At 45.5% G+C, this 13,362-nt stretch overlaps 1 protein-coding gene across 1 annotated transcript in view; it reads right to left on the bottom strand.

The window, feature by feature from the left end:
• The window catches only part of kcnd1 (potassium channel, voltage gated Shal related subfamily D, member 1), a 60,593-nt gene extending 47,299 nt beyond the window's left edge, over nucleotides 1-13,294 (bottom strand). Inside the window, exons 1-3 of the mRNA XM_015393963.1 lie at nucleotides 13,071-13,294; nucleotides 10,342-10,587; nucleotides 5,325-6,037 (exon numbers count right to left, since the gene is read on the bottom strand). Of these exons, the coding sequence (XP_015249449.1) occupies nucleotides 5,325-6,037; nucleotides 10,342-10,587; nucleotides 13,071-13,226 (1,115 nt within the window). The 5' untranslated portion in view covers nucleotides 13,227-13,294. The remainder of the gene's footprint in view (nucleotides 1-5,324; nucleotides 6,038-10,341; nucleotides 10,588-13,070) is intronic.
• Nucleotides 13,295-13,362: the final 68 nt, after the last annotated feature.

The following is a 13,362-nucleotide window of genomic DNA, read 5'->3' as shown; positions in this document are numbered from 1 at the left end:
ACTTTTCCTTTAAGCCTCCAATGGTTCTCCTACAGAACATCAGGATTATCTGGACACAAACAGGCCGCATGGTTTCTGGACCGCACCGTCTGCCTCTCACAAACACACATCCTGCCCCTGCAGAGATGACTTTATGATTTCACTGCCAGTTTAATTGCGTAGCGATAAAACACAGAAGCAAAGCAATAAAAGCAGCTTGATGAGAAACAGATAAGAAAAGAACTGATTGGTTGGACCTGCGCCGAAGGACAGGAAAACAGAGACGGATTCTGTCAGGGGAAAAACTTCCCAACATTCTGTATTTCCACCATGTTAAAGATTTAAAACATTGTTTTTATCTAATAATGTTTAACATCTTCTACAAGTATTTATTTTCTGTTATTTAAGAGTTTTAAAAATTTTTTCATAAATAGCGTTTCCATTTTCTATAGAGCTTTTATATCTCAATTAATTTCAGTTAATTTGATCTCTAGAGCACCGATTCACAACGCTCATCGTCAGTTTGATCCGATCATCCAGGCACATTGGTAAGGGATCAAAATATCCAAATGAATCAAATAAAAACAAAAGCAATGCAAACATAAAGGTAAAACTAGAAATACACCTGCAAAGGAAAAAATGCTGCAAGTAGCAAAAAAAAAATGGAATCTAGCACCTGATAACAAAATCCCTCCAGACCACCAGGGGGAGGCGATTATTAACTCATATGGAATCAGACCCTTAGAAAAGGTAAAAACAGGATACACAGAAGGACTGAGGTCGTTTCTCAATTCACAAGAACGCGAGTACGGACGGGTGTCCTCGCCAAGTACTGTATGTTCTTGAGAAGAACACGGGGAGAATGAGAGCAATTAGTGATGACATCACCACACGCTCAGTTCGTCTGGAGCTGCATTTCACCTCCTGTTATTAATAGTCTCTAAATAATTATACATTCTATCTTTTTTTCATTTAGTGGAGGAATAATAATGAATACAGTTAGATAAATACAAATCTAATGAACATTTTCCAAAGAAAACAAAAAATTTGCCATCAGAGCCAGCGGTCCCTCACACATGGCTATGCAGAGAGAGGGCCGCTGCAGACAGGCTAACGTTAGCCCTGGCTGCTGCAGACGGGCTAACGTTAGCCCTGGCTGCTGCAGACGAGCTAACGTTAGCCCTGGCTGCTGCAGACGGGCTAACGTTAGCCCTGGCTGCTGCAGAAAGGCTAACATTAGCCCTGGCTGCTGCAGACGGGCTAACATTAGCTCTAGCTGCTGAGGACGGGCTAACGTTAGCCCTGGCTGCTGCAGACGGGCTAACGTTAGCCCTGGCTGCTGCAGAAAGGCTAACGTTAACCCTGGCTGCTGCAGACGGGCTAACGTTAGCCCTGGCTGCTGCGGATGGGCTAACGTTAGCTGGGGCTGCGTTTAGCCTCAGAGCCGCGCTGGTTGCCACGATCCTCTCAACATCTGAACTATTTTTTTAAGTTAAGCACTAAATTCGTAAATGGGCCATAAAGAGAAGCTTAAAATATAATATTCTCGCCTCAAATGATCTTAAAACGTACTTTTATACAACAACAGCAACAGAAAAGAGAACTTTTAATACTCTGAGCTCTGTGAGCGCTAACCTGGAAGCTGCTGCTGCCGCAATGCATGCTGGGACAGCTGTCAGTTTGGAGAACATTCAAGTCTGCTCTGATGCATGCTGGGTAAAGAGGGAGGGGCATTACTATGCCATCCGTCCTGCGCATAACTTACTGGTAGGCATTATTCTTTTTTCTGCCGGGGATTTTGTTTTGAATATTTTGGTATTTGCATAAATATTACATATTCTAAAAACGAAAAAAAAAAAAAAAAAAACATAAAAAAACACTAGTCGTACAGTGTCGGCCTGATCGAAGTCGGCCCGATCAAAGATTCTCGCACGACTGGAAAATCGCCCTGAAAATCGCACAGTGTACGCCAGGCTTAAAAAGCCTTTCAAACGTTTGTTTGTTGTTTTTTTTCAATGAGAGCTTTTATGCTTTTGAACGTTAATGTGACTGCTCTGAGCTGTAAAAAAATACAATGGAGAGAAAACAAAATTATCCATTTCTTCCTCAAAAGTCTTCAATATTTTCTATACGATGTAGTTTAGCATTCCTTAATGTTTGAAGTATATAGTATTTTCAGCACCGTTATTACGTAGTTTTCGGTGACCTGGATCTTATTATTCTGTTCGCGCATTCGCAGGACGGATCGGGTGGAAGCAAGGGGCGAGAACAACATCCGGGGACTTTGTCCGTTCTCAGTCTTGTTGTTCTTGTGAATTGGAACAGTACTAGGGCCGAAGCTGATGATGTTTCACGAGGACACGAGAACGCACAAATACACATAGTGAGAAATGGTCTTTAAAAAAGATGTCCTCCAAACTGATCTGGTCTGTAGATATTTTTTAGTAAATAATGTCTACAGTTGGTCCCAATTGTGTTGTTATTTGTTTCCCCTTATTGGTCCGGAGCTCTTCAGTCATGCAGCCCTAGTTTGCAACTTTTTTATAACTTTTGTTTTGTGCTATGCAGTGGGAAAGAAGTATTGAACTATTCCGCCTAGTTGAATGAACGGAGATCGATGGATTTCACTCAGTCGGCACTTTATTTTCATATCTTTGCAAAGAGAGAACAGCATCATACGGCCCTTATGGCACAGTAATCTGCCCTGTTCTGATCTAGACAGGTTTTCTCCCTTACTCATAATGACGAAAAAGCTGTGAAGGTTGTTTTTGAGTAAAAGCAAATTACCCAAACTTTGGTTAAGCAATAAAAATTCTTGAGTATTCCTTGTATGCAAAGCACTTCTCACTCAGACATTTTGTGGCCTTGCAGGTGAAACAAACTGAGTAAAAACATTTTTCTCGGGATAAATAACATAACTAAATATATGAAACAAGAGAAATCTAAATTTTCTGAACAACTGCTACTCGCAGCATTTTTGCTGTGGTTCGTGTTTCTGTTGATGGTTAGCATCATTTATGTGTTTGCAGCATGTTTACACTTTGCTGCTGTCTATTTTCTATAACTACAGTGTTTTTCATGCTTTTTGTATTTGCTGAGCATTAATATATTTAAATCCCGTTTTTTCCCTTTGTCGCCATAAAAAGGCCTAGAGTCCAACACGCTCAGGTGTTCGCACCACAGCAAGGAGACGCTATCGGGTCAGGTGGGAGGCGCGCTGCCTTCCCCTAAAAGGAGATCAAAACTTCAATCATCTTTTTTTTTACGTACTCCTTCCTGTAGGAAGACTTTCCATCATTCCAGCTGTGTTTAATCAGGATTCTTAAAGTCCAAATTGAAGGATGGACCACGGATCCCCCTCCCACTGACGTCTTCAGTGCACTGCTTTAATCTAACGGTCCACACACCAGTGTCTATACATCCACACATACGTCAGCTTCTAAACACACTCAGACTGTAAAGGACGACTTTGGTCTAAGAGCTGCTCGGCAGTCTTCTTCCTGCCTTGAAACATGAAACGCTTTGACACTTGTCCTATTGGGAAATTTGTTCTGATCCATTAAACCAGGAGAGGAGAAGCTGTTTCTCTGTTTAAGTGGAACATAACAGAATAAAACCCACGTCAGTGGATCCTGTTTCTCTGCTGGGTTTGTCTGGATCTTTCTTCAGGCTCCTGCAGGTTTCAGACCTGCAGACAGAACTGCAACGAACAGAACTTTTTACGTTTGGACCTCTGCTGCTCTTCAGGTGTGGTGGAAGTTGGATGTTTTGCTGCAACCATCTGCAGCAGAGCAGAGATGAGCTGAACGCTGGACCTGCTGAGAGCTTTAAGGAGGCTTCACCCTGATGGAGCTGCAGGAAAAACACCGTTCTAAAGGTTCTAAACGCCATCCATCCATCCATCCATCATCCATCCATCCATCATCCATCCATCCATCATCCATCCTCCATCCATCCATCATCCATCCTTCCATCCATCCATCCATCCATCCATCCATCCATCCATCCATCCATCCATCCATCCATCCTGCGGATTAGAGGGAACGTCTCTCAGAACCTGGATTAGATCTAATCTGGTTTTCAGAACCAACACACCTGACGACTCTTCGCCTTTCAGAGGAATTCTACCCATATAAACAATATTTCTGGATCAATGTTGTTGTTTCTCTAATCTTATAGCCTCAGGTTCCCTGCCTCCTTAGAGAAATAATCAGCAAAACCTGCATCCAGACTGGAAAATCGATTAATAGATTTGATTTTAATTTTCAGCGTAAAACAACCTGCAGCAGCTATTTTTGTTGCAGGTTATAATTGACATAAATGTGGAGGAACTTTCTTTAGGTTCTGACTGATGCATCAGTTAAATGCAGGGGAACCCAGTCAGAGAAACTGAAGACTGATTTTTTTTCATTCAGAGCATCAATTTGGTGCAATCTCTTACCAAATCCTACAGAACGAAAAACAGAGTTTTCAAACAGATCTATAACAGACAAAAAAAAAAAACTCTCAGGGAGACTCTGAGAACAAACTGTGTAATAAAAAATAGATTAAAGGGAATTAAAGATAATTTACTGCCAGAAACACAATTTTCCACTAACTTCTGCAACTAAAGAAGCTTGGAGAAAATCTGAGGGAACCGTTTAGTTCCTGAGACAGGTTTGCATCGTGAGAACTTCCCAACCTGCGACTCTCCTGCTGTTGTAGACATGAAGCATTAAGGCGTAAAAAGGACCTTAATGTGTAAAAATCCACCAACACAGAGACTAAAAGCCTGTTGTTGCTCCTGATGCATCAGCATTTCGCAGCTCTGAGCGTTTTAACGCCGCTGCTGCTTCAGCACACACTGAACCGTTTGAGTCATTCAGAGCAGATCGCTCCTCCCCTCCCATTCACACCTCCTGACCTCTGCTGGCAGACAGGTAGGCCCGCACCGAGAGGAGACGTGGATGCATGTAGCAGCAGGACGGTCAGAGCTGATGGCCGCTCTCTGACTCCCACTCTGCTTGTGATGTTTCCACACAGCAGATAATAGATCCGAGCTGAAGGCGACGCACACACACACACACACTGATCCACTGGCTGCGGTTTGGAGCGTGGGCGGCCAACACACACCGCCGTACTCAAGCAGCAGCGAGTGGGAGGCAAACACACACTTCAGCCCTTTTCATGGTGGAAACCAGGACCAATAACTGAGAGGAATCCGCGTCCTGACACTAAACCCACCGTTTACACCAAAGAGCATGCACCAGCGTCGCCATGACAACCCTAACAGCCCTAACAGCAGCAGAATAAAACCCGCTTGATGTCAGACATCCGCCCCTAGAAGCAAACCGAGGCCCACTCACCCCAGCGTCGTCATGGTGACGATGGTGTACCAGAAGGAGGCCGGGATGGAGGTGAAGGTGGAGCTTGCGGTGCCCTTCTCGGCGTAGAACATGACGGTGGCGAAGATGATGATGGCCATGGTTAGGGAGAAGAGCAAGAAGCCCAGCTCGGAGGCGCAGCTCTTCAGCGTGTAGCCCAGAATCCTCAAACCCTGAGAATGACGCGAGAACTTGAAGATCCGGAAGACGCGGAACACCCGCAGGGTGACGAAGGCGCCGCTCACGTCCTCGTTCTCAGGCATCACCAGGCCAATGTAGTAGGGCATGATGGCCACCACGTCGATCACCGACATCACAGAGCGCATGAACTTACAGCGACTGGGCGCGGCGAACAGGCGCATTAGGTACTCGAAGGTGAAGATGAGCACGCAGGCTGTGTCCATGCAGAAGAAGGCCAGATCGTACTTCTCTCCGCAAGGGAGGTCTTTGACTTTGCCCTTCGGAGGCCGGCAGGGCACCGTCTCCACCACGTTGGCGATGACGGACACAGCTATGAAGAAACCTGTGACATAGTAGAAGACCAGCGCCATGGTTGAGGTGTGGGGGTTCTCGAAGGCTCTCCACAGACGCTCCCTGGGGGTGCTGTGTGGGGGGAGGGGGGCATCCGTCGACTCATTGGCCTCAGTGTCTTCTGCAAGGCGCTCCTGGTTCTCTTTCTTCCTGTCTCGGTATTCCTTTAGGGGAGGAGAAGAAGAACATTACCCAGAAAAGAAGGTGGAAGGAAAACATGGTGTAGCTCCTCACAGTTTGGAACCACCAGGTTCGACAGTCCATCAGGCAACCCTTTCTCTCAAAAAGCCTGTTTAAACCCGGCAACAATGGGCGACACGCATTAAAATCTCCTCGGCTCTGATCGGCATGCTGTGAGAACACCAGAGCCGGGTTGACGCACTAAATTACGCGATACGATTGAAAGCAACGTACGGACGTCAACACACCACCGGTTGCTTCTGATCTAACAGGCAGAAACACGATAAACATGGAGCAGCTCTGGTGAGACGGATTCAGACAGATAATAGAGAGAAACAATAAAGCACACTGACTACGCCCTGGCTTCCTTACATGTTGCTCTCCATTGTTTACTTCCCTGATTTATGTCACACTGATGACATCATCAACTCTAACCCAGCGTGATGCTGTCATGAGACATGCAGTGTTGGTGGACAGAGGCCACGCAGCTGCCAGCGAGGGTTTAGACCAGTTTTCAGTCAAATGGGAAAACAGCAAAATGGCGATTGTCAGCGGGTTGAACCCGTTTTTGAAAAACCAAGGATTTCAGTTTGAAAGCGGCTAGACTGTCTTTGAACAACATTTGGATTCAATGCAACACTTAATGCGGAGGTGCTCTGGTGTCGCAACACAAATATTTCATAGGGTGTACAGCTTGGTGTATCACATCTTTGGGCTTTGGGGTTGTAGGGGGGTCCGGGGGTTATGGAAGAACAGCAGTCTCATTGGAATCTGCCTTTTTTTGAACACCGAATTATAAACAATGAATTTTTTTAGCACCGAATTTTGAACATTTGAAAAATTTTTACACATTGAATTCTTTAGACTGAATTTTTCTCTGGTATACATTTGCCTACAAAAAAATTCAACTGCAAATGTGTTGACTTTTTTGCGAACTAAAGCCAAAGCAATCTACACTTGATGCAGTCGAGCAGCTTCAAGCCAATGAAATTAGCTCATTTGGTCACGTGACACAACAGTTGGGCATAGCTTTGTTCCTGACTGAATGATATGATTACGAAACGTCAGGTAGCTACTAACAGACGGCCATCAGAGTTGTTCATCTGATCAGACCGGGTGAAATAACTGAGCCGATCGCAGCTAGTGCAGCACCCCCGTCTGCCAAGGCTCTTGGTTTGATCCGGAAGAAGCGACCGGCGGAAAATTTTTTTTTTTTCTGACCAAATGAGATAATTTCATTGGCTAGAAGCTGCTCGACTGCATCGAGTGTAGATTGCTCTGGCTAGAGTTCAGAGTGGCCGTCCGTGGCAGTGGGGCTTGAACTCATGGCGCAATGCCACCCCTCCCTAGAGCAAGAATTAGCGTGAAGGGTCCTGCCTAAGGATCCACACTGGCAGCTGGGATACCAACCCAAAAGAAAAAAATATATATATTGTCATCGGTCATTAAACACGCTAACATTACAAATTATCCCGACTCAGCACACTGAAATCATCGTTGTCTGGGCAACCACAATGTTTTATGTGATGTGGCAACGTTCAGCCAATCATATATTATAACATCACTGGCATGTTTAGGGCCCGAGCAGATCTAGTACCTACACCGTTCTCTTACTAATAATGCTTTTCTTCGCTAGTACCGCTGTAGCTACCAGATCTGCTCGGGTTCTGCTTCATCCCAGTGACATCACGCTACATGATTCGCTGAACGTTGCCACATGTCCTAAAACATTGTGGTTGCTCTGACAAGGATAATGACATCACCCAGCGTCATTGTGTCAAGTCGGGAGCCTTTACCTGATCGATTACAAAACTGAAAAAATTTGTTTGTGGTGAACAAAGTAACTGTTAGACCATGATATAACGAGCTGTGCAGTAGGGACTGAGATTTTTTCGGGAATCCCACGGGTCACGGGATTCCCGTGGGATGGGAGTCAGTATTAGTAGCGATCACGTGATTGGGACGGTACAGGATTAAACATTAACGGGAGCAGACGGGAGCGGGAGCAAACCAATAGTAACTAAAAAAAACTAGGATCCATGCCAAAAAATAAAATAAAATAGAAAGAAAAAAGAATCCAGTACTGGCGCCGCCATTTTGTAGTTTTTTTTCCTTGAAGTCTACACTATAATGCGAATCAAAAAAACTACACGACCCAAAAACCAACAGTGCTTCCACTCTGAGTTTTTCACCCGCGCTCAAAAGAAATTAAGATTCAATGTATTGGCAGAAATCTTATTGAAGACAACAAGAATGGGAGTGGTGCAGGAGCTGGAGTCATTCTGAATGGGGGCGGGATGGGAGTGGGAGTAATTTCACCAGGAGTGGGACGGGACAGGATTTAGATTTCTACTCTGGCCCGAGATCGGGACGGGACAGGAGTGAAAATCCACTCCTGTGTCAGTCTCTACTGGGTAGCGCTGTGGCTAGCTGTGCTCAGTAGCTAACAGGTTTGCCTCTTTAAGCTCGCTCAGTTAGCCATATTAAGCTACACTACTTTTAACTTTGTGTCAACAACAACCGTTCGCTTTCTACAATCTTTTTTTTGACTAAAATCTCTATGAAAGTCATTTTTAAGATTCTCCATTTGTCCTCCTCTGCCGCTGAGACTTTTTTTGTTACCTTGGTAAATGTCAGAGATGGCAGTGTTTTTCTAGCCTCGTGAGACCATCCTGATCTCGCGAGCTTTCAAGGTTTCACTCGCAGATCAGTCTGGAGACTCTCCGTTAAAGAAAATTTGTAGCCGTTCACCAAACGAACGTCCAATCAGCGTTGGCTTTGAGGCGGGTTGAGGTGTGACGCAACGAGAAGCGCGACAGTTCGGTCTAAAGAACATGGCGGCTTCAGCCGATGAAACTAGCGTTAGCGTGGCTATCGAGGAAGTTTTATCGGAATTACAGAGTATTTCTTCACTGAAAGAAGAGCAAAACACTGCTCTGGAGGCTTTTCTCAGAGGAAAAGATGTTTTTGCTCTTCTCCCGACTGGTTTCGGCAAGAGTTTGATCTATCAATTGGCTCCTCTTCGTCGTCGCTCTGTTAGTACGTCATATGCTTCGTTGATCTGATTGGTTTATTTGGCCCGTCTATCACCAACATAGGCCAATCAGCTAACCAGTATTTTCGCAAAATTCCCAAAATTACTTCAACGGAAGGTTTCCAGATGGATATGCAGAGCAAATCCATCTGGCGGAGTCAGGTTAGTGTTTTCCATCAAGACTGACAATGATTGTTTTCTACTTTCAGCTACTTTAGATCGCCAATTAAATGTAAAATAATAGCAAATATAGGTAATAATATGTTGAGACTCCAAATGAGATTTGATCCTTAAGAAACGGGTCCTATATAGTTTGTCAGAGTGGAGTTGCCATATAATGACGTCGTAAGAGGGCCCCGAGCAGATCGGGTACCTACACCGTCATCGGCTCCATGTGGCGTAGCTGCAGAAACACTTCAAGGATGATCAGGTTGATGAAGCTGAGAAGATGAAGGTTCATCTTTCAATAGCGCCTCACAGGATGCGTGATTTATTAAACCACGAAAACATGAACGCCTCAGTTAATGAGCTGAATATAAAATGGCTGCTATAATAAGCCAGCGGGGGGTTGCTTCCTGTAGGAGCCAAAAGGCTTGTTTATATCTCATTAACAGAAATTACAAAGGTGTTTTGGACAGCTCTCCATGATCGGGACGAACCAAGAGGGTTATGGAGGGTTCATCACTGTTAATGAGTTTGGATTGGATGATGGGGTGGGAGAGCAGCGCCGGTTAGTAATCTCTCCGGATCCATCTGGGTTCTTTACTCTTTAGTCGTTGGGCTGATGAAGCTCGTCTCCCGAGATACTTAATGAGTTTAGCTGCAAAATGTCCAACATTAAAGCAAAGCATTAGCAGGAAGTAAAAATTTAAAGTAAGCACACTACAAATGATGCAGGCATTATAAAGCAATCAGAGGGGACTGCAGCCTGAGAGGGACATAAAGCTGAAAGCTGCAGCATTCCTTGGCTCAGGGGTGGGATGGAGGATTGTTTCAACACCAGAACAGTTAGCTTAGCTTGTAGGAAAGGACTCACTTATTTTATTATTGAACAGAACTGTAAATGATCCACTTAGGCTGATAATTTGCTTTGTTCTGATTCTGATACCATGGAAACAGAGCTGCTATCGATGCTTTGATCTTAGTAAGACCCTTTCTTAGCTTTTAATAGCTTGGCATCCAGCTTTACAGACATGCATGAAACAGGTTCTAATGGTCCAGCAGAGAAAAGAGTGAAACCAGGTCCAGATGTACCTCCATGCAGCAGTCTCCAATGATCTCCGGTACAATGCCGTAGAAGGCCAGCTCCTCGTCAAACGCCTGGATGCATTCGTGTCGGGGATAGTGGAGCTTCCCTGTGCGATAAAAGTTCAAGATGTGTCGGAACATCTCAGGGTCTCTGTCAAAGAAATACTCCTGAGTGTCTTCATTGAAGAAAAACTCCTTCTCAGAGGAGCCCAGGAGAGTGTCCGGGTAACGGTCCAGAGTGTTCTTCCATGTCTGCAGAGATGCAAAAATCAACATGGATCGTTATAACAGGCAGAGGTGATGATCCTGAGCTATCTATATGAGTTAGTGCTATAGATAGCACTAACTACTAACTACTATCCTATACTATATAGTATAGTAGTGCTGCTATAGGCTTAGACTGCCGGAGGACAAAGGAACCAGCTTTCTTTTCTCTGCTTCATTCTAATATTCTCCAATTCTCTAGCTTTTGTTTGTTAATCTTCTAACTAAATGTTATCTCTGCTTTTTTGTCATATAATAGATAATTATTAGAAAGGAAACAACCTGAGATAAATCTTTCTCAGCTGTTTGGTTGCAGAAACACTAATAACAAGCTGGAAGACACCCCAACTGACCTGCCAGGAACATGGACTCATGTTAGAATGGGGCAGTGAACTCACTGAGATGCAGAAGTAGCAACCGTGTGTTTCTAGAGCTGCTAAAAACAGAGTTTTGTTATGGAACCATTTCTTTCCAAATGGACGTTCTGATTCCACATGCAGAATCAGGAGCAGAGCTGCAGCAGGCCGTGGCAGGACGACTCTCTGGCAGCGGTACTGGAGCTGGCAACCAGCCTGGTGCTGTTGACAAAGTCCAGCGATGGGAACACTTGGAGGAGGAGAGGGTTTATGATAACACCACATGAGTTCTGCCTCATTTAGAAAGATTCATGGACAACCACTGAACTGGTCCAATCGGAGCAACGGAAGAACCTGCAAGTGGAAAACCTCCCACTTTTCCATTAAGGTTTAACCATAGAAACCTGCTGCATGAGGCGGGTCAGAAATGGGACCAGAATCTAAACCAAATGTCCAGAATCCTGAAAGCTTTTAGGACTGAAACAGAACCTCGCTGAGAGGCAGAAGGTGACTCTCTTCCTCTCCCCTTCAGAAGCTCATCTTCCTCATTGCTAAATGGAGTCGGCCCAGACCGGATCCAGTCAAACAGAACCTAGCTTAAGTGAAGGTTCTGTTGGATCCCTTCAGGTCTGCCTCCTGATCCCCAGTCCTGTTCCTCATGGAGAAGATCTGAAGCAGCAGACATGGAGGGGAGCATATCTGGTTTTAGAGCCTCACTGGGCGTTCTTTTCGCAGAGGATCTGGTTCTGCTGGAGTTCTGATGGCATGAGGGCTGGGACCGGTTCCCAGATCCAATCAGCTGAACTGAGCTTCTGGTCCGATAGCTCCCATCCAACAGGAAGTAGACTAGAGGTCAGACCTACTGGAGCAGCTATGCATCGGTTCTGGTTCTGATGAACTTGTTTAGCCTTCCTGAGGAAAAGTTCAACCTTCTCTACAAACAGGCAGCGTTTATGACAGATTCATCCTTCAGGAAGAAACCAGTCATACAGAACCTCAGCAGAACCGGACAGAACTTTGTCCCGCATGCCTTATCCACCTTGGATCAGAACAGATACCAGCAAACATCTCAGTGCTGCTGAACAGAGCAGCAACAGTCAGAGGTGATAATCCTGAGCCATCTATAGTAGATAGTGCTATAGATAGCACTAACTACTATAGATAGTATACTAGTGCTGCTATAGGCTTAGACTGCTGGAGGACATAGGAACCAGCTTTCCTTTCTCTGCTTAATTCTAATATTGCAGCTTTTTTTTTAGTTAATCTTCTAACTAAATGTTCTCATGATGATTTTGGAGAACCTTTGAATCCAATGCTGCTTGGGCTACAGCCCTGGATGTTTCCATCTAGTCCCGCCCCCGCGTTGCCACCGGGGTGGCCAATAATTGGCTAAGGGTGGCCACCCCTGGCCCCCTCACTAGCTCCGCCCCTGCTCCCATGGTTTAAAACTGTTAGAAGGTATATTTTTTAAGCCAAGACCAGGACCTTATCTAGAGCAAGCGGAACCACCTGTAGCTACCCACCAATCAGCAGCCGAGCTTACTCTCACTGCTCGACCTCTACACCTGGTCTGCAGAGGTGACCTCTGCTCTGGTTTTAAAGATCTACAATTCATGTTCCAGAACGAAGACGACTTTGGCTCCTCCTTCAATTTGGGCTCATTTTAGTTTAGATACAGCAGGAACCCGACAGAAGCTTCCTGATGAGTGTCAGCGGAACCAAGAGGAAGAACAAGAAGACGATGAAGAAGAGGAAGACAAATAAGAAGAATACTGTTTCCTAAAATACCCAAAAATAAAACGAAGGGAGGGACCTGCAGCAGTAACAGATTCTACATAAACAAATCAAGCTTTTCTAAACCATCAGGCCCACCAGACTAGTCCTGCAGCTGGAGGAGCGCCTTCTCTGGTTTGACCCCAGAGGTCAGAGCCTAACGAGCCTAACGAGCCTAACGAGCCTAACGAGCTTAACGAGCGTCCATCTAGGTCCGACCGTCTGTCTGTTGGAGTCTGTTTTTTTTCTTGCTTGATGGAAATAAAGCATCAGATTGAACATTTTCCTTCCCTCCAGCCATCACCTGCTCACAGAGCCCGTTTTAGTCACGGCAGCACCCACCTGGAAGCGGACGCCGCTGACGTTGACGTACAGGATCTCATCGGATCTGGACGTGTTGTCCACCGGCGGCTTGGGCATCGTCTTCTTTGCCAGTGGCAGCCAGCCTACTGCCGCCGCCCGCGCGAACGGCAGCCACGTGGCCACGCCGGCGGCCATCTTGCATCAGTGTTGAGGTGCTCAAGGTGTTCTGGGGAGGGGGCGGGGCTTGTCAGGAGAATGAGGTCTGTGAAGCGGGGCTCACTGGTCCACCTTGTCTGGGCGGCGAGAGGCAGGTGGGTTAGACATGTTGAGG

The sequence above is a fragment of the Cyprinodon variegatus genome, unplaced genomic scaffold, assembly GCF_000732505.1.
Source record: "Cyprinodon variegatus isolate N-32 unplaced genomic scaffold, C_variegatus-1.0 Scaffold665, whole genome shotgun sequence".
NCBI classification, from domain to species: Eukaryota; Metazoa; Chordata; class Actinopteri; order Cyprinodontiformes; family Cyprinodontidae; genus Cyprinodon; species Cyprinodon variegatus.
Note: the sequence above shows the minus strand (reverse complement) of the source record. Positions and strands in the feature narration are given on the sequence as shown.